Source organism: Prosopis cineraria, unplaced genomic scaffold (assembly GCF_029017545.1).
Source record: "Prosopis cineraria cultivar Desert tree isolate PC_DT_omini unplaced genomic scaffold, ASM2901754v1 PC13, whole genome shotgun sequence".
Lineage (NCBI taxonomy): Eukaryota > Viridiplantae > Streptophyta > Magnoliopsida > Fabales > Fabaceae > Prosopis > Prosopis cineraria.
In genome coordinates, this window is record NW_026555344.1 from 7848564 (window position 1) to 7869936 (window position 21373).

General features: G+C 34.3%; 2 protein-coding genes across 5 annotated transcripts; both read left to right on the plus strand.

Annotated features, from left to right (window-relative positions):
- The first annotated feature begins 1796 nt into the window (after positions 1-1796).
- Positions 1797-9353, plus strand: LOC129290846 (protein MLN51 homolog). Its single transcript, XM_054927891.1, has 12 exons — positions 1797-2797; positions 4073-4175; positions 4285-4493; positions 4594-5429; positions 5925-6039; positions 6277-6417; positions 6942-6997; positions 7749-7794; positions 8024-8100; positions 8172-8249; positions 8852-8932; positions 9022-9353. Exons 1-9 carry the CDS (start codon positions 2274-2276, stop codon positions 8049-8051), a joined length of 2058 nt encoding a protein of 685 aa, XP_054783866.1. The 5' UTR covers positions 1797-2273; the 3' UTR covers positions 8052-8100; positions 8172-8249; positions 8852-8932; positions 9022-9353.
- Positions 9354-11725: 2372 nt separating this feature from the next.
- Positions 11726-17161, plus strand: LOC129291172 (uncharacterized). 4 transcript variants are annotated; one of them, XR_008588649.1, is made up of 6 exons: positions 11726-12004; positions 12191-13578; positions 14016-14604; positions 14694-14919; positions 15557-15646; positions 16670-16692. XR_008588649.1 is itself a non-coding variant. In XM_054928401.1 (6 exons), the coding sequence occupies exons 2-6, from the start codon at positions 12588-12590 to the stop codon at positions 16913-16915; spliced, it is 2103 nt and encodes a 700-aa protein (XP_054784376.1). In that variant the 5' UTR covers positions 11728-12004; positions 12191-12587; the 3' UTR covers positions 16916-17161. The 4 variants fall into 4 exon arrangements, 3 of the variants coding, with proteins under 3 accessions (XP_054784377.1, XP_054784376.1, XP_054784375.1); XM_054928401.1 differs by having other exon boundaries at positions 11728-12004; positions 14700-14919; positions 15590-15646; positions 16670-17161; XM_054928400.1 differs by having other exon boundaries at positions 11731-12004; positions 15590-15646; positions 16670-17161.
- Positions 17162-21373: the final 4212 nt, after the last annotated feature.

The window sequence follows — 21373 nt, forward strand, 5'->3', positions numbered from 1 at the left end:
AAAAAAAAGATATAGCCAAATGAATCCAATCATTGTCCATAAAGTAAGAGAAGTTAGATCATTTGTACTTAAGAATGAGGTAACATTACTTCTTTTTAGGGAGAATGATAAAGAAATCTTAAAAAGATTAATTAATTTAATTTAAGTTTCAAGTGTTAAATTTTAAGAATTTATAATTTTAGTTCTCAATTTTATAATTTTATTGTGATGAAATTACAACTTATATTTTAAATTTTAATAGAAAAATAAATTTGTTTATTCTTCAACTACCATAAAATTTAAAAAACAAGTTACAAATTTATTATAATAAAATTATAAAATTAAGAGCTAAATTTGTAATTTTTAAAACTTGACACTCGAGACCTAAATTAAATTAATTAATCTTTTTGGACTTCTCTGTCATTCTCCTTTCTTTTTATTGTATTTAGGATTTAGGATAGCAACAACATATTTTTCTTGGTTGCTTTCTAATTTTCATCTAAAGGGAATTGAGAAGACAAGCTTTATTTGTAGTAGGTATTTTTTTTTTTCACACCAATGACTATTTTTCTGAAATTTATAAATAAGATTCCAATTATAATTTATTGTTTAGAATTTTTGGACGCTCAAACATGTGTCAAAATAAAACCTCTCCTTTCAAACTCCTATAAATAGTATTTATTAAAAATTACCTCACAAGAAAGGAAAATCACATCTCTTTGCCATAAACTTAACCCAGGCGATCTTATTTTTAACTGACAATGTTGAGAATATATGTACAAATATATAAAATATAAAATTTGAATAAAACACACTACATGCCATATCTCATCAACATAACTTATTTTCTCATACTCGTTTACTTTTCTGATGTTATTTATAAATCACTTTCAACATATTTTATTAATATTAAGAAAAATCTTAAAATTTATTAACTTTGTCTTAAAATTTAATAAGTTCTCAACTTTACTTTTATTGAGTATATATATTTCAATAATATATTTTCTTTCTCTAATATTTAATGGAGGGTAAAAAAAATTTATAATAAAAATTTAATGACATGACTTATAAATAGAATTAATTTTTTTTTTGTCTTTCTACCTTATAAATAAATAGGGTGAGGAGAAGCTATAATGTGTCAAAGAGATGAAATAGTTTTAAACCCCTAAGGCTAGTATTATTGGCAATATAATAGAAATCCTTCATAAGCGTTGACGCTTAGAGCCAGTTTAATTGATAATAGTGGAATAAAATATAGGAAGTGTTAAGATTTAAACTCTTCTTATGTGTCAAACATTCTTCATAAGCAATACTATAAATCAAAATAAATATCATTCACATGAATTCTTTTTAAAAATAAATTCTTATTGTAGTATTATTATTAATATTAATCTTAAAAGTGTTTAAGTTTGTAACCCAAAGAACAAGTTTCTATTCATTTTTTATTTTAAAAAATGAATGTATTTTTTGTATTACAAAAAAAGATAGATGAAAATCTTTTTTTTTTTATAGTTTTAGTGATATTTGAATAATCATATATGATAATGATTTCCGAAGCTTATCCAAAAATTGAATTAGCATCCCTTCGTTCGGGAAAATGTTAATACCATTTAACCCCAAAATGAAGCAATCTCAAAAGTTTTGAGCAAGAATGAATTATTCTTTCTGTAAAATAATGTACAAACGTGTCAGAGTTTGGCCAATCAGGAGCGTCCAAATGCACTGTCGTGGACATATTTCCTGAAATACCCTTTTGACATCCAATTCCCATGAGGCTTCTCCCATATTCAAGTACAATACATCCCTATTTAGCATCCAGGTATGCGGCGTCAAATTGCTGACGACACTTGAAATTCCCAAAAAAAATCTCCCAAAAAGTATTTAGGGTTTTGCAACGCAAGGGGGTCTACTCCTAAGATCCCAACCCTCTCATAATTTAACTTTACTTTGTTTTAATTTTGGCGTTTAACCTTGAATTCTCTGAAGCGTTTCAATTTGGGTTTTGCCTTCGTGTTAAGATATGAGTTTTTAGGGCTTTTGTTGTTCGGATTGACAGTGATTTCCAATATTGTGTTTTCTCTGTCGAGTAATTCTTGTGTTTCATGCGAGATTGCTGCTTGCGTATTGCTGGGCAATAATTTAACGCCCTAGAAAGTTTGGATTTGTTTAGAGGGTAATAATTGGTAGGAAATTTGGTTTCTTTTGGTTGAGTGTTACGTTAAATTGTCTGAAAAAGTCTAGCTTTTTGGGTTTTATTGCCTCGGATTTATTCAGAACTAAGTGAGAAGATATTGATGGCTAACGCTGGCGAAGAAGATGTGGAGTACGAGAGTGATCCAGAAGAGGCCAAGAGATCGCTGGCAATGAGGAGGCGTGAAGCAAGTGATGACGAGGAAGGTGAAGGAAACGGGAGAGACAAGAGGGTAGACCGTCGAGCCGGAATCCATACGGATGATTCAGATGATCAGGGTGGAGTGGCGGAGTATGATGATGAAGAGGATTTGGATGGAGATGAGGAAGAAGAGTTAGTAGAGCTTGATGAAGAGGAAGTTGTTGAGGAAGGAGATGACGTTGAAGACGAAGAGGTGTACGAGGAGAGGGAGGGAGAAGGAGGATTCCATGTTGCTGATGTTGAGGGTTCAGCAGTTATGGTCAAAGAATCGGATGGGGATGTCCGAGCTCCTTCTGAAGCGGAGGTGCCTTCAGGGAACAGGGATGATGAGGGGAAAAAGGAGAATGAACCATTTGCAGTGCCCACAGCTGGAGCATTCTACATGCATGACGACCGTTTCAGGGATAATGCCGGTGGTCGCCACAGGTATGTTTAGTGTTGGTCTATGATTTGCATTTTGGATTTGCAAGAAATATACTATCAATAACTGTAAAAGAGACATAGCAATAGATGGAATATTTTTTTGTCATTAGATGTTATGATATTACTCCTTGTTTAATAATAGGTCGCCTTCATTTGTTCTTTGACTTTGTTATGTGTTGGCTTTTTGGATGGAAAAATGATAAAGATTGTGCTTCATACATTTTAAATCAGGGGTAAATTACGTCTGGGGTAGCATTATTCATTACTTTTCAACTTGTTCTAAATCTGGGCCGCCTTTGTAATTTTAAAATCTGAAGTTCATTGTAAATGGGAGCTTCGATAGATTGCTTTTGGGCTCTGGTGGGACGAGAGGCTTTTTTAAATTGATGATTTTTAATGAATGCGAGTTTTCCATATAATGCATTGTTTTATGCTTTATATTTGTCAATTGAATTTTCATATGATCTCTAGCCTAGAGTTTTGAACTTTTATATGTGCATTTGTTGGAAGACTTAATTACTCATTGGTTATGCAGAAGATTGGTTTCCTCATAAATACATTAGTTATCAACTTAAATAATATTAATGATGTTTTAACATTAAGTTTTGAAGGAAACTACAATATAATAGTGTTTTTTAAGTTGAAAGTGCTCTGACATTTTAATATAACTGAGAAATTTTCTGTGGTCATTCAAATTGGAAATTGGAATAATGGACAATTTAGAGATGGAGAATTTTCTTAATTTTCTTAAATCTTTTCTTTCAACTATTTAAACATTCTACTTTGAACTGCCAAGTAGCATTACATTCTTATGCTAGAGAATCAAAGTACTCAGGCCTGGTTATTTTACTGATGCTTTTTATAACCCATAAAATAGATTCCCAGAAGCTTTATTTACTTGCCAATGTGTGTGCTAGAGGTTGGTCTTATTTTCATGTTAGTTTTGTCATACTGAGTACCAGAGGGGGTTCTGTTTTTAAGCAAGGGTATCCTCGTTACATTATAATCCAAAAATATATCATACATTCCTAATTTCCTGGAGATTTCTTATCATGATTTAACTTAGACATAATAGCCGTTTTATATTGTTGGTTTGGTTCAAGTAATATTTTAAATTTCTCTTGATGCTTTGATGACTTGTTTATGCTGTGTGTATGAGGGTGTGTGCCTAGCTATCTATATATGATCATATGAAGACTTACTTGAATGTCCTTCATTTAACAGAAAGTTATGTTAGATTCTGTTCCTTTTTGAACCCTATCTTTCCTCTATTTTCAGGAGGATACATGGCGGAAGGAGACTGTGGGAGTCAAAAGATGATAAGAAATGGGGGCATGATAAGTTTGAGGAAATGACATTGCAGGAAAGGCGCTATGAAGAGGTGATGATTTTTTTCGCTGCAATACTTGAAATTGCTTCATGATTAGTATTGGTTTGTTTAATTCTGTTGGTCTGTTTTATGAGACAAGTCTTATCTCTATAAAATTTAGGGCAGGAGAGTCTCTAAGGGTAACTTTCGAGGCCGTGGTAAAAATCGAGTTGTTGATCGTGGAGGATTTGTTCGGGGGAGCAAGAAAGGATATAGTAATAGTGGTAATCAAAGTCAATTGCCTAAGAGGGCTGTGCGAGGTAGAGGTTCCCGACGGTACGAACCCATTAATAAGAACAATGGTTCAGCTTCTCAATCACAAAATAAACAGTAAGTACAAATTTTGTGCTTTATTTGAATTTCTGGACTTGGACAAACGTTATCTATTTATATGTTCAAGTTCCCTGATTATTTATTTATTTTTGTTAAGATCTGAGAAGTCTCTTGGGAAAAATTCACAACTTAGTTCTGGGAGAACTTTGACACCTGCCCCCAGTGTGGAATCTGACTCTGTGCCACTTAGGAAACAGTTGTTTGCATCAAACTTGAATTCTGCATCTCCCCCTTTTTACCCGTCAGGTTCTTCTATCAAGGAGAGTAATCTGACATCTAAAAGGGATGTACAAGCTGGGAGCACAAGCAGGAATGTTCGTACTGGTGTTATAGATGATGGCTTTTCGGTTCAACAAAACAGTTCATTGCTAAGGGGAAAGAATGTTGCTGATCCCATCAGCACGGATAAGCTTTATATTGATGAATCCGTCAGTTCAGCTGGTAAGTCTCTTAACAATATGCACATTACAGCTTCTGGGGTTAATTCTTCTCAGTCTTCTCAACCAAGGGCTCCTGGGAGGGCTGTATCAATTCCAGTGTCTATGAATTATCAACCTGTGCCCTCCCATAATCAAATAACCAAGGTTTCTTCAACACAACACCATACTATTCATAGAAGTTCTACGGCAGGCCGAACTCAGTCTTCTCAGCAGGCTTCTACTCCACCATTGAATCAGCGACCTGGTAGTTCACATACTTCCTCTCCTCCTAAAACATCTGTGGCTGTTAATTCATCTGATTCTGGAGACATGGATGCAACTTCAGAATCTGGTAAATTTAAAGGTGCAATAGTTGGGAAGGGAAGGGGAGGTGCTCAGAGTAGTGGAAGAGGCTCTTTTGTTTATGGTGGGGCACAGGTTATGGGGGCTGCTGGAAATATGAGTGTTAGTCATGGAGATCAGAATTTCCCAGCCACCCCTGCGTTCTTGCCAGGTTAATTTCAGTTGTCTTTGTTAAGTTTTCTAGTCAATTTGGATGTTTTGTATTCTATTATACTTACTATCACTGTCCTGTGAGTGAAGAGTCAAACGGTCAAATAATTTTTTTTTACTAAAATAGTAAGGCAGAATGACAAATAAGGACCTTGTAAGAACATTAATGTCAAATTAGAATTTTTCAACACCAACATTCCCAAATTTCAGTATTCCTTCTACCATGTTTTAGTATTAAAGTTCCTAATTTGACATTAACGTTCTTATAAGGTCTTTACTTGTCATTCTCCCAAAAAGGAATAAAGGTGGATACTTTGAAACTATGGGTAACTTGATTAAAATTCTTTTAGCATCAAATTCTCTCTTCTTAGTGCAATGTATGTAATGGTCTCCCCCTCCATTGTTTGCTTTTATTCTTTTGTAGTGCTTTCAGAATGTATAAAATGATAATGTCTTTCTCTTAATTTTTCCTATTCTGTTGGGTCTGTTTGGACAGTTATGCAATTTGGGGGACAGCATCCTGGTGGTCTTGGGGTTCCTGCTGTTGGCATGGCATTCCCTGGATATGTTGCTCAACCTCAACTTGGCTTGGGAAACAATGAAATGACATGGTACAGATTTAGAAAACTTTTGTATTCCATCTCATGGTAGTTATGTAATATTGGATTAGTTGAGCAGCTAGTTCCCTTTTTTAACCTTTGATGCTTGTTTCTGGTTGCAATCTTTATCCTTCTTTCTGTTTTCTTTAAAAACTACTGATGCTAGGTGCATGCTGTCTACAGCTAGCGCCCCTAACTTTTTGTGACCAATAGGTGATGTAATTCATCTCCCTTCATACTCTTGTTTAGGCTTCCAGTGTTGGCTGGTGCTGCGGGAGCATTAGGTGCTGCGGGAGCATTAGGTGCTACTTACTGTCCACCCTATCTAGCTGTAGATGGTGCTTATCATGCTCGACAACCAGGACAGACATCTGCATTGGGAACTCCAAGGTTGGTAGAACTTTCTACCCTTAGTATGGTGACTGATTGCTTGCTCTCTTTTCCTTCCATGGCTTAGTGCTTGAGACCATTGTGTTTTGTTCCTTTTGACCTCTGCAGTCTGTTTCTGGGTGTTTTTCAATTACTATAAGAAAGAGTTTGTCTTTTTTTCTATATGTAATTTGTTGTCCTATCTTGCAATTTGGCATAGGATTTCTCAAACACCTATTTCTTCCCAGGCATAAGGTTTCATGCAGTTAGATTTGCTAGAAATGTGTTTTGGTTTATATTACATATGTGCGCATTGTACTATTCCTTCTTTTTGTTGCAAATATGCAATTTGGCAAGTTTGCAATTTTCATTTCCTCATTTAGTTGATATCAACTCTACATGAACAATGATTTCTAAATTATACATCTTTATTTTTTCGGTGTGGAGGAATCTCTAAAGACAAAATTGTAGCTTTTACATTTTCGTGCTAGCTTGCATCAGGTAGTTAACAATTCTTGACTTTTGGTTTTGTTTTTAACTTACAGCAAAGAGAATAATGCAAATAAAGCTAATAACGAATGGAACCCACCACAAAGGACTGGTAAGTCATCAGTAACCCTTCTTTAATAATGTTATGGAGACTTAAGCAAGCATAGGGAATCCACCCTTAAAACCTGATCTGTAAGGGGGTTGAACCATGCCATTTTCGTTTCATGAGAATTACTTGTGGCTGCTTAATATAAGACTCCACCATAGCACATTTTTGGATCCTCTCCACTTAGGATTCTCTATCAAGCCTTGAGTGAGTTCAAATGCAAATTTGGTCGACCAGATTTGATCTAACTGATCTACATTTTAACCCTTCTGACATTTTTTGTTTGAAAAGAAACAGAACGCGGAATCAAGTCTATCTTCAGACTGTGAGCTTAAATACTTAGATTAAAAAGACAGAAAAGAACCTTAAAGTATAATTGTCCCGATCAAATTTAGATGATTTAAGTTTGTCGTCTGTCTTCCTTGAGGCTCATTGGAAGATCCTTTGGGTTGAGAGGACCCAAGCCCATTGCCCCTGCAGTGTGGAAGTCCTCCATTTCTGCGCTTGGTAGTGCTCAATCCAGCCATTGGGTTACACCCTTTGCTGGTATCCTTTTTATGGATGTTGGGTCATCTCAAATACCAACTGATGGACATTGAGCAAAACATGGGGAATCCACCCTTAGAAACTGGTAAAGGGGGAGAACCACTTCATTCAAATGCCACTTTTGATTACCTTATTTGGGACAGGGATTCCATTTAATAAGTAAACTGTTGCCATTAGTTTCTAATGTTGTTTGGACTTTCTTTGTTGACAGAGGTTGTAAATGATGAGTTCGGGCAAAGACAGAATAAGCCGCGCAGGCAAGTTGAATTGCTATATAATACTACAATGATTATAGTTTGAATTTTATTTCACATGTACTTTAGCATGGTGCTGCAGCTCCTATGGTAGTAATTGGTTGGAATTTCATGCCAATAGGAAAGGAAAAATGATTGTTGGTATAGGCCGGATTGTAGATGATAGCACTTGATTATTTTTGCTGTGGTAATTAATGACAATTTTATCAATCAATTTATTTGTCCTATGCAGATATTCTGAGATGAATTTCGGCCAGTGAATTATTATATTTCTATGTGATGCTACTTGTTTGAATAAGCAGATAAAAGGTTCAGTATTTCCTAACCAATGCTTTATGTTCTTCTACACTTTCATTATTCTGATATGATTCATGATGCAGGCATCCTTCAGGCCCTTTGTTCTTTAGCTTTTGTTCTGGAGTACTTTGGGCGGCAATAGGTTTCAAGATTTTTTTTAGGTAATTTCATGACTTGCAGTCTCATCTTTTTTTTTTTTTTTTAAATGAATGCAGTCTCATCTTTAAACAGTTGATATTGTTGAAATTTTATTTTATTTTTTGGTTCCTGTCTGATTAGAGAGTGATCCTAAATTTTATTGGCATTTGTCTGAGCCGGAGAAGAATGATGGGGTTTAAACCAGTATTTTACTTTTATTTCAATCCTATCTCTACCTCTTGATTTTCACGGAAAAAGGTCAAGTGATGCAGTATGTTAAGTGTGTTGGGAAATGAACTCAAATTAGCTTTTGAAGTGCAGTTATGGGTGTGGACGAGATGAAGGTGAAATTTTTTAGTTGTTTACTTACTTTTGCTATAGGATTTTTCAAGTAAAACACATGTGAAGGGGCTCGCTAGGAATGTCTATGGCTTATTGCCACCCCTAATTCAGTTGTGAGAAACCAAAACCGAGGCAAACAGTTTAGGTGGCCTAATCATGTGTTAAAAGCGTAAAAAAAAAAAAAAAATCACTTCTCATTCGAAATTGTTCCTGAGTTTTGTCTGTGTGATTTGCTTTCGACTTTTATGCTCACATGCCATTTTCTTCCTCATCTTCATTGCAGTTATATAACGCCTGCTCACGCTGTATTCCATTAAAGAAGTTAGTACAGCTTGACGGGTGGCAGTTAATTGTTAATTGTGAGGTGAGAAAGTTTCAGTAATTTTGATTTCTGCAATTGTTACTCCATGTAGACGCAGTGAAAATAACAACAATTCTTGTATTCTTTAAAAGTTTTTCTTGCAGTTTGGTTTCTGAGTGAAGCTTGTGAGAAACATATGAATGCAGGCTTTTCAATAGGGCTATGGGGGGAAATATGATATAATGCGGCAGCTGAATTCTTACAAAGTTACTCTAATGACGGCTGTTATTAATGGAGAATTAAAGAAAATTATATGGATCCTGAGATATCCTTGATGTATCTAGTCCTATTTTCCTTTTTTACTAAGTGGGGGGTTTTTATTTTCATTCTGGTTTTATTGTTGTGACTTGAGACATTACTTGTTGGTTACACTTGACTTTTATTAATCAAAGGCGAAAGTAATGGTATTGACGTATTATTGTTATCCAAGACCCTTGAAAATGTCTTGGATATATATTTTTTTTAAACACAGATTTTGAGATGGGTTGTTCTGTTGATACATTGTAAGCTCGATCTAATCTTCCCTCTAACTGGTATTGCTTCCCTCGATAGTGTTTTTTTCCGTGAGTTCTGTATTTGATGTAGGCTAATCTGATTGGTATTTTTTGAGCATTTTTTGGAGGCATGTTTCCCACTGAGAATTTAACGTTGTCGCATATCAAGGCTTGGATTGAAATTTTCTGGTTAAGCTAATCCCCTTGCTAATTGATCCAAGTGTTGCGTAGGGATATTATCTTTTTTTTTTTTTTTCCAACTTTGCTAGTAAGCTTAACATCTTCATCGTGCCCACGTTTTCTATATTTTGGTTGAATCCTATGAGATTCATTCTTCTTTCTAGCAATGTGGCTCTTGGAAACATTTTTAATACAATTGACTAATCAACCAGATATTCCACCCCATCCTCTTGTGCATACTAAGATCAGAAACCGTGGAAACGTCTTGATCTCTGTTTAATAAGTTCTCGAGTCTCTTGACTCAATTTGCCATTTAGGTTTTGTTTGAATGGAAGGAAAAGTGATAAGAACATTGAGAATTGGAAATTAGGAAGAAAATTTTTTAAAATATTTTTTTATACTATTTTTAGGAGTTCTCTTCTAATTTTTCCCCCCTTATTTTCTCCCCATCCTTTGCAGTTATAATAAAATTGGCTTTTAGGATTCCTTTCACGGTCTGAGGAAAATTGTAATGTTTCTAAGGTTGCCTTGAGCAACATGATATTTAGGTTTCAAGACTGCTTATCTAGCAAAGCTTTATAGAAAGAGATTAAATGGCCCAGGTGAATTCTCAAGCCAACTCCTCTTTTCCTGTTTTCTCTGCACAACTTTTTCCAATTTTTTTAATTGGACCAATTTTTTTTTTCCCCATTGACTATTAACAAAAGGGTATCAGAAAGTTCCTTGGCACAAAAAGGTTGAAAGCCCAAGCAACACAACCCTAGGTATAAAACATGAACATTATCAATAAAAGTTAATTCAATTGGTAAGAAATTGATTTGTAATTTAAAAAATCATGAGACAAATTTTGCTATCAACATAAGAATTTTATTGGTGAGTAATTTAAAAATACTTTTGTAAGTGTTATTTGAGCTTAGAAATATGTTTTGTTTTAGTCCTAATGAGTTTTTAAGATTCAACTCACTTAAAATTTCTTTTACCTGATGGACACAAACCCTAATCTTGAGTCAGAGAAAAGCATGGAAGCACTATCAACTATGTCTGAAATAAGGCATAGGAGTTCAATGAACCACTTCATCCATTGCATTATTTTTTTAACAATTAATCTGCTATCTTGGGAGCATCCTCACTATTACCATACACTTTCACTTTGCTAAGTTGTTTGGTTTGATGGAAATTTTTTCAAAGAAATTGGTGTAGAAAGAATTGGTAGAGCAAAAAATAAATGGAATTGAAATTTAAATTCATGTCATTTAAGTAGTTTTGTTGAAAATGGATTCCATGAAAATCCAAAATCTATCATACCAACTTACCAAGAATCCAAGATCAAGCATCTATTCCCGATTTCATTTTCACGCTCATGATTTTTGCAAACTCAACAAGTCATTGATTGTTAAATTAGACCAATTTCATAGGATGTCGGTAGTAGGTATACCCTTGAAAAACATAAAATAATAGGAAGATTAAACATGTATTAATATTAACAAATAAGCAGGATATGATGATTAAGTAATACTTAACATTGAAATGTATCTTAGGCCCCTAACCCCCATATTGCTCGATAACAAAATCTGGCAACGTGCCAAAGAAGCAGAATTGCTTTTTTGGTCAAGAGTACAAATATTTTTTTTTTTTAAAGGAAAAACTTTCGTCCGAGCGTTTTCACCTGGCCTTGATACTGCATCAGAACTAAGAAGTGAACGTACGTATTTGTGCAATATAAATTGATAATGATGATGATAATTACTTTTGGAAATATTTTTTTATTTAAAGACCTTGCTTTATTTCTTATCCAAGCCGGGTTAGATAAGAAAAAGCTGTCAATTTCTTATTTGTTTCCACCAGTGTCTGCCACGTGTACTTGCTGCAAGATTCAAGCTGAAATCAAATCATCCTAGGCCGTCAGATTGACTGAACGGTCTGAATATCCTGGTGAGACCCACCGACGGTGTAAGCACAACCTTAAGATCCCAACCCTTAATAAGATAACCAATGAGATTAGTCCACGAGTCCAGTAAACAATCTAACAATAGTGCGGGGTACGGTGGTACTGGTACCGACCTTTTCCCACGCCTGCACAAATTCGCACGTGCAATCAATTCTCTCAGTCTCAGGTCTTTCCCTCTCTCTCCCATAGACCTCTCGAGCTTGTCACAGTACTCTCTCTCTCTCTCTCTCTCTCTCTCTCTCTCTCTCTCTCTCTCTCTCGCCTTGTGCCCTTTTCAAAGTTTTTCTTCTTCGAGGCTTCAACGTAAGCTCACGGCAATTACCAGAACTCGCGCGCGCGCATTCTAGGTGGCATTCGAAGCTCGGTAATCAAGAACTATATTCAAGAATGGTGATGTTCAACTTGAGGCAAAGATCTTGAAGAATTAGCTCGAATGCGTTAAACTGGATCCATGTAATGCCTGTTCTTTATCTTCTCCCTTTCAAGGAATAGCTCCTCCTAGCGTATAATGGGAACTGGATTTCGAATTGTTATTTCTTGCTTAATGAAAATGCATTAAGAAATCAGATCGGTTTTTATTTTTCTCCTTCAATCTATATTTGATACTTGATAGTAATGTTTTCTCTTATGTGGTCCTAGGGAAGATGGAGGCTCGAAGGGCACTTCTTCGCCATTTCTAGACAGTTTCAACTGCTGGCGGAATCGAGGTCGTAAAAGAAACGGAAGCTTGAATCAGCTGGTTTATATACTGCTTTGGTTTTTCTTGGAGCGTTCATATAAATAGCAAGAACGCACTTCGATTCTTTTGCCAATCCCAATTCGAAGAAAAAGTAAAGCATTTTACCTGTTCAGCTTGTTATATCTTTGGTGAACTCAGAGAACTGTCCGATCGTATTTTTCTAACAGCTTTCAGTGGGTAAGGTAGCTTGAAGTATTCCAAGAGATTCTCTGATGATTCTGTAGGAAATCCCACAATCGGATACACTTGCCAGTGGAATCAACCTTCTTTGATGATGCAATATCATTCCGGAAACTAATGGAGGAAAGCAACGATCGAAATTCTCCTTCAGCCAGGCCAGGTGGTAGTTTTAAATCGACTCTGTCTGGAAGATCGACTCCACGAAACTCTCCGTCATTTCGCCGACTAAATTCTGGCAGAACACCAAGAAGAGAAGGCAGAAGTAGTTTTGCTAGTTCCCTGAGGCTTCGTGGCAATCGATTACTGTTATGGTTGTTTCTCATTACCCTCTGGGCTTATCTTGGATTTCTTGTTCAGTCCAGGTGGGCACATAGTGATAAGAAGGATGAATTTTCGGGCTTTGGAATTGGAGGCAGGTTAAGTGACCCAAATTCAGATGTTGAGTGGAGTAGGCATCGTGATGTTGAACAGAGGAGGCGTCGTGATTTGATTGCTAGTGATAGTTTCTTATCTCTTAATAATGACACAGTTAAACATGAGGTGTGGGATGGTAAAAAAATGACAGTGGCTTTGGCCCAGAAAGAAGAGGGTGTTCCATCTCCTCGCAAAACAAGCTCCAAGAAGAGTAGACGTTCACGATCTAGAGGTAGAGCACGTCGTAAGCTGAAACCAACAGTGGAAGTTGAGAACAGTGATATAGAGGAGCAAGACTCAGAAATTCCTAAAAGGAATACTACCTATGGATTGCTTGTTGGTCCGTTTGGCTTGACAGAGGATAAAATTCTGGAATGGAGTCCCGAGAAGCGTTCTGGAACCTGTAACAGGAAGGGGGACTTTGCTCGTCTTGTTTGGTCCAGGAGATTTATCTTAATATTCCATGAGCTTTCTATGACTGGAGCTCCACTCTCTATGATGGAGCTGGCGACAGAGCTTTTAAGCTGTGGGGCTACTGTCTCTGCCGTTGTGCTTAGCAGGAAGGGTGGCTTGTTGCCAGAGCTAGCTAGGAGACGAATCAAGGTGCTTGAGGACAGAGCAGACCACAGCTTTAAAACTGCAATGAAGTCTGATCTAGTCATTGCTGGATCAGCTGTTTGTGCTTCATGGATCGGTAAGACGATGATAGAATTTTATTATGTACTCTTGCAGATAGAGCGTGCAATAATTTTAGGAATTCAATATTTACATCCAGTCTAATTGTTAAATTATTTTATTGAATTTTTACTTTGTATAATCATGCACTGTATCCAATCTCAATAAATGTCTCTTTGACCAAAAATAAGTCTCTATAAATGTCTCAAAAATTTACATTGTGAGTTAGAGATGATCAATAATTAACGTGGACATAATAAGCACTTGATTTCAATCAAGTTGATAGTAGAGGAAGTGAAAACGTTGAGTTATTGCTTCCTTTTAACTAAGGTTGTACCATTAGCAAGTTAAGTACCCTTGGTATATATGGCACGTGATGTATAAATCTTTTTGACGTCTAATTGTTTTCTTCTGCAAGACTTATGAGGAAACCATTTTCCTCTTCTGTGTTTCCAGAACAATATATTGAACATTTTCCTGCTGGTGCAAGCCAAGTTGCTTGGTGGATTATGGAAAACCGACGGGAGTACTTTGATCGTTCAAAGGCTGTCCTGCACAGAGTAAAACTGCTGGTATTCCTTTCTGAGTTGCAATCTAAGCAGTGGCAAAAATGGTGCGAGGAAGAAAACATAAAACTGAGATATCAACCTGCACTGGTTCCGTTGTCCTTGAATGATGAATTGGCTTTTGTGGCTGGCATTCCTTCTACACTTAATACTCCATCCTTCAGTGCTGAGAAAATGTTAGAGAAAAGACAATTGTTAAGAGATACAGTCCGAAAGGAAATGGGCTTGGCTGATAATGATATGCTTGTGATGACTTTGAGTAGCATAAACCCAAGTAAGGGTCAGCTGTTGCTTCTTGAATCCGCAAGCACAATATTAGAACATGGACGGTTGCAAGATAACAAGACCATGAAAAAATCATCAGATGTGGGAAGAGGTCTATCTACCCTGGCTAGAAGACATCATATAAGAAGTTTGATGCAATTGTTGAATGCTGACGACAGAGATTTGCATGATATCTCAAGCATGTCTTTGAACAGGTTACATGACCTATGAATATAGTATTCTGATTTATGATTATGCAATATCTTATGTTTAGTCATGGGACTTACATTGTAAATTTTGACAGTGCCAGAAGGAAGGCGTTGTCAAACAATGAAACGCCCTTGGAGCAATCTCTTAGAATTCTTATTGGTTCTGTCGGAAGTAAAAGTAACAAAGTGGATTACGTTAAGAGTCTTCTGACTTTCTTATCTCAGCATTCAAACTTGTCAAAGTCAGTTTTGTGGACTCCAGCAACAACACGTGTTGCCTCACTTTATTCTGCTGCAGATGTTTATGTTATAAATTCTCAGGTAATACATGGACATGTTATGCAAGTAGTTGTAGGGGACAATGCCTATGCATACACATATTTAGAACTGAGTACGTTTGTATGTGAATATTAGATTTGCTAAAGCAGTGTTAGGAGTGTGCATCTGTTTATGTTTTAATGTTACATAAGACAAATGACTCATTTCAATGATTTTGCAGAGGTTAGTTTTACTTTAAAATAATTCTATTTTGACCTAATATGATCAGTTTTTGCATTTGACATGGGTGTATTTTGATATGTGTTCTAAATTAATAGCACTTTCTGAAATATCAATAGACATATGATCAGTATTGTTGCTCCACTGTTCTTTAGCAATGTTTCACAATAACCAGATGCATTTGTGAATTACATTTCCACATCTGCCTTGTTCTTAATTGGACGCAAGTAACATAAGTGTTATTTGACATTTTTCACTACGTGACCAAAGTACAGAAAATAGTTAGACATCTTGGCAATTACTTATGCAGAATCACTATATTGAAATGTGTCTGATTATACTTGGATAGTCTTGGATGGCTTTCTCCTTTTTGAATTTCTTTCAAGCATTGCTTGCCTTTTATAACTCGAACAATTAAAAAAATCATTATATTGAACTAAAGGAATGTTGCTTGATGTAGTGATCTGTTGCTAACTAGAAAAGTAGTGAACAGGGACTGGGAGAAACGTTTGGGCGGGTGACTGTAGAAGCAATGGCATTTGGTCTTCCGGTACTGGTCACCAACTTGCTTTTCCTTCTGAATATTGTTACCTATTTGAGTTTAACAATGTATAATGAATTGTCCTCGGGTTGCTGTAATGTTGGAGCTGTTCCTGTTATTGTTCGGACTTCATAATGCTTTTGAAAGATCACACTTTTATGATATGGTACTACCTCCAGGCCTAGATGTAAAAGTGATAGTGAAATTTTAACTATCACTTGTTTTTAATAAATAGCTATCACTTGTTTCTTATAAATAGGCCCAGAGGTAGTATCATTGACAAAAAGAGCCTTTCAAAACATATATTGTACCAGCAACCTTTCATCGTTGAAGTTTAGGACATATTTTAACAAGCTTTACCTCATTAGGTGGAGTTGGCTATATAGATTGCATGATGCTTATTATATATTTTAACGTGAAACTAAGTTTCCTTCTTAATCTCACAATAATCATGGTGATTCTAAAGCATATGGACGGAAAACCTGCCTAAAACAGTTGCTTTCTGCTTGAGTTACAAGTTGCACTCTCAAAATGCTACTAACTTTATGCCCTATATGTTACGGAATGCATGTAGTCTATTTTTGTTTCAAAAGCAGACAGTGAATTTTTCATGACTTATCTTATGTACTGGGGTACGATGCTCATTGAAGATATTCGGAAATCTTTTTCTTCCATTTCATGGTTAGCAGTTTGAAATCATTCAGAGTTTTAAGAGCCTGAAAACAGTTGAAAAAGAATGCACTGTCTCTGGAAACCAGTGATCGTATTGCAGTGAACAATTTTTTTGTTTTTTGTTTTAATAACATTTCAGTGAACAATTTTCGTAGAGAAACTCCTATGTTGAATAAGAAGTATGGAAATTAGGGGCTTTCTTCCTCCTTCGTCCTGTAATTATCAATAAGCTCGCTGCATTTGGGATAGACCATTGGTGGGATAGGATTTCTGGCATTACTCGTATAACTGGTTCAGTGAAGTGGTTGGCCGTTTTATGATTTTTCGGTCACAGTAGGTTCTTTTTTTCCCTTGGCACAGGTGCTTGGAACAGATGCTGGAGGAACACGAGAAATTGTTGAGCACAATATTACTGGTCTTCTTCATCCTACCGGACATCCAGGGAATCCGATCCTTGCACAAAATCTCCGGTTTTTACTTGAAAACCGGTCAACAAGGGAACAAATGGGAATGGAGGGAAGAAAGAAAGTGCAGAGGACGTACTTGAAGCAGCATATGTACAAGAGTTTCGTAGAGGTTATTGTCAGGTGCATGAGAAGCAAATAACTGCGCCTTGTGCTTGCACTTTTCTCATTCTTTTATTGGATTCATATGAAATGATCTCGTGAGTTACTAAAGAGCATAAACCTTTTTCTCCTGCCCGGAAGTATCAGAAAGAGATCGGCTTCTCTGATTGTATTTTTCAGGAATAATATGTTTTATGCCTTTTTGAGGAGCAAAATATTTTGACGTTGGACTTGATTAAATTAGTGGTTTTTTGGAAATGAGGGAAATTAATCAAAGTATAAGAAACTATGAACAACATAATAGAAGCAAGAGAGGAATATAGTGATAGGAAATGGGGAGAATTCACATTCATGTAGATTTTGATGTGCCTCCAATCTTTTGTGCTCAGCCTTTATTTGTAATGTCATAAATATACTCAAGAATTACAATTTCATGAATATGAAAATTATCCTACATTGTGGTATAATATGAAATCATTGGAAGTTATAGGAATAAATATTAGAAAACCATCAATTTACAAGCTATAATTTAAAATGACATTAACCATGAGATGGAATTTTTAAAGGCTATGGAATTTTGGACATCCACTTATTATATTATTGATAACAAATGCTTAATTGTTTTTATAATTTGTCAATATATATAGTCTATCTTTGACCTCCATTACACCGTGTGTTTAAATCCTCTGTTTGTGTATAGACTTTGTTTGAAATCATACAAGCCATGATCCTATTAGGTTTTGTGTAATCATTTTTATTCTTTCAATATTCCTTTACACATTATATTAGACTTTGTGCAATTTTTATTATTCAATCACTCTTTCCACATTTGAATGGAATTCTAATACTTAAAAAAATAATGTTTGTGTGTGTGTGTATTAAAAAATAAGTTATTATCTTACCAAGAGAAAGATATCTTGTCCTAAAAGACATCAAACATTTTGCATATTAGAATGTCTACCCAACCTCAAATATTTGGTTCACTGCGAACGAGATAAACAGCAAAAGAAACATCAGGGGGTTCTTTCCAGCTCATAAGTACTGTTTATAAGGCCCAAAATAAATACAAATGATAACAATAATATGATCTCTACCATTTTTTCCTATTTAATATCTATAATTAGAATATATAAAATAGAAAATAATAAATACAAGTATACTTAAATAATGATGATGACAATATAATAAATATTTCATATTTTTAACTGAAAATAACCATGGAAGAGGTGTTGTTGTTATATATCTTCATGTTTAAAGCTGTCAATTAGGGCTAAGCCCATAGGGCTAAGCCCATAGGGCTGGCCCTTTTAAACATGAAAAAATTGAGGGCTGGCTGTTACTTTGAATTTTTTTTAAAAAAAGTAAAAAGGCCGGCCTTTTTAAATCATAATATATTTTTTTAAAAAAAAATAATAAAAAAATAAATAAAAAAGAAAATACCACATTACTCAAGCTTAACACTTACTTCTAATCTAAAGAGTAGATACACACATTATTATTTGCTTACTTTGAATATTTTTGCATTCTTTAAATACCTTAAAATTATGATTTTGATTTATTATTTATTGCAAAAAATGAGGATGAAGAAGAAAGATATGAAATGCTTAACATATTTACCATTGATGAGGATCCACAAGAAGAAGGATCAAATTATATTGATGTTGTTGATGATGATAAAAATGATCAAAATTTAATTGATAATGCTACTAACATGTAATTAATGTCGGAGTTAATTTTAGAACGTTATTTTTTTATCAGACTTAAAATTTTTATTGTGTGAATTGATTTTATTTTATTTTTTCAAACTCAATGTGATGTGTAATAATTTTGTTAGAATTTTAAATAATTTTTTTTAAAATTTTTAAATTGAAAAACTAAAAAAAATAATTAGAGTCCTCCCTTCAACCTTAAAGATTATGGTCAGGCTGTTAAAAATAAAGTTATGAAATATAATCAGACTTAAAAAAATCAGCGCATTTAAATCCTAATTCTTGAAAATCGGGCTTAATCGACACCCTACTCACGCCCTTCGTCTTTTTTGCGGCACAGCTACAGCCTTTGTAACGTTGACACACACGGAACCAGAGGGAAACAATTTGGGCCCACATGTGGCATTTGGTCCCTTGAGGAAATGCTAAGGACTGTATCTTCGTCAGTTTTGTTCCCCCAAACCAACTTACTTTAACGTACTTGAGAATTGTGAATAGTATCAACTTATTATAGACTTTTTATATATAAACACACTTTTTCGTTCATATACTGGATGGAATTTGATGAGGTTGTTTCACTAATTATAACTTATGAGTTATAAGCAGTACAACTTATTAAAATTTTTATTAAATACATTGACGTATTGGCAGCATGTATTTTGATTCAACATTAGCATTTAAGTTCTATGTTCTGGTCAATGATTCTCTCGTCTGGGAGATCCTGCTCTGATATACAGTATTCGATCTTCATCAGTCATCACCCCTATTTTAATTTCTCTACTCATGGCACACTTTTGTTGCTAATGAAATAGAAAATATATTCTGGTCACTTTGGTAAAGTAATTTATATTTTCCATTAATAAGTTCTGAAATCTGAAATTTAACCTTTCAAATTGCATGGACACAAGTTTTTTTTTTTTTTTTACCAACTTGGACATAACTTTTTTATTTTTATACATAACTATTTGATTGTATTAAATTTGGGTATTGTTAAAGAGAAATCTCATTTAATTTTTTTTTATTCACACACACTCGAATTTAAAATTTTATGTTTAAGCAGCCATCACCTTATGGCGGAAAAAAAAAAAAAGCAGTTATCACGTCTTTCACTAAAACCAATGTATGTTGAGGGATATAAAGTTTTCTTTTGTTAAAAAAAAAAAAAGAAAAGAAAACAATGAGCTTGATTAGCTTGGGAGTGGGGACATTATCAAAGGCCAATGGTCCAAAATGATTCTTCTTCACTCGCACAAACGCACACACAAAATTAATTCCTCTTTTGATCCTGTCGTTTATTATCAACATTTAAAACTAAATGAATTCAACCAAACACTATTTATTGATTGATCTGAAAATTAAAAAAAAAGGGCTAACTTTTCATGAAAAAAGAAAGTTTGCTGCTCAACACATGCTTCCCACTCAAAATCTAATCTTTAGAAAACACAAAAGTATTATTATTGTGTACTTGAAATTAGGGTGTTCACATAGAATGAGACGAGATTAAAATAGCCCTGTCTTGACTTGAATAATGGATGAGACTAAATTTTTATCTTATATCTCATCCTATCCTATTTAGAATTGGAATGGGGCATATTCTGATAAAATAGACAAAACGTAACAAAGATACATGTATTATAACATTTATTAAATTCCATAACATACCAAGTCAAGTACATAATAATCACACATAACTTTCACGTTACAAGCACTATAACAATAATAAAATATTATTGAGTTACATAACTTAAGTGAGTAGATGATTATGTAAATAAATAAATAAAACTTTAATTTTAATTGAATAAATAAAGTATTAAATATTAATAAAAGAAAAAAGTAAATATAATAATATATTTGGGAAGGGATTAGATGTCTCGAAAATGATTCCATGTCCCAAACATATTTTTGTCTCGTTTCACAAAAATCTTGCCTTTTTTTTCAAAGGATAAATTCCATCTCAATATGATTGAGATGAAATCAGGCCAATTGGCAAGATGAGGACAAGCATGAATACCTCAACATGGAACAATTTAATTAGTCATATATTTATTAAGGGGAAATAATTATCCTAACCATGCTTAAGGTATAAATTTTAGGTAACATCGGCTTCATTCATTATTAACATCTAATTTCTTTATTCCTCTACTTTTGGTAAGGGCTCAAATGTGACGACAACGTTAACCATTTTTCAACACATGGGAAACCATATGTTGTGTGGAAGTAAACTAGCTATACTATCTTCCTTTGATGAAGATGCTATGCTACATCAAAAATAAATTTAGGATCTATTTGTTTGAGTTTTTAAATAAAAGAATAACTTATTTTTTTGGAGAAAATTAAAGCACTTTTGATAAATTCTACAATGTTTGTTTAATTTTTTAAAAAATAATTAAAAGTAAAAAAAAAGCTTTTTTCTTATTATTTTAAAAATTATCTTAACTAATTGATAAAAATAATTAAATGTGATAGGTAAGAAGCTTTTTCATGAACAATACATCCACTGGCTTGTCTCCCTATTTGGCACAAATGAGTTTAATATTTTGAGAAAATTAATCTTTTAATCTTTCAACTTTTAATTCACTTGTAACTCAATCCTTCAACTATGACTCACTGTGACTCAGTCCCTCAACTATAACTCGCTATGACTTAATCCCTCAACTTTTGATTCACCTATAATTCGGTCTTTATTTTTTAATTTTTTTTAAAAAATTTCTTATCAAATAAGAGGAATAAAAAATATTCATATATTATTTTAAAATATCCTTCTTTTACTCATTGATGTGAGATATAAG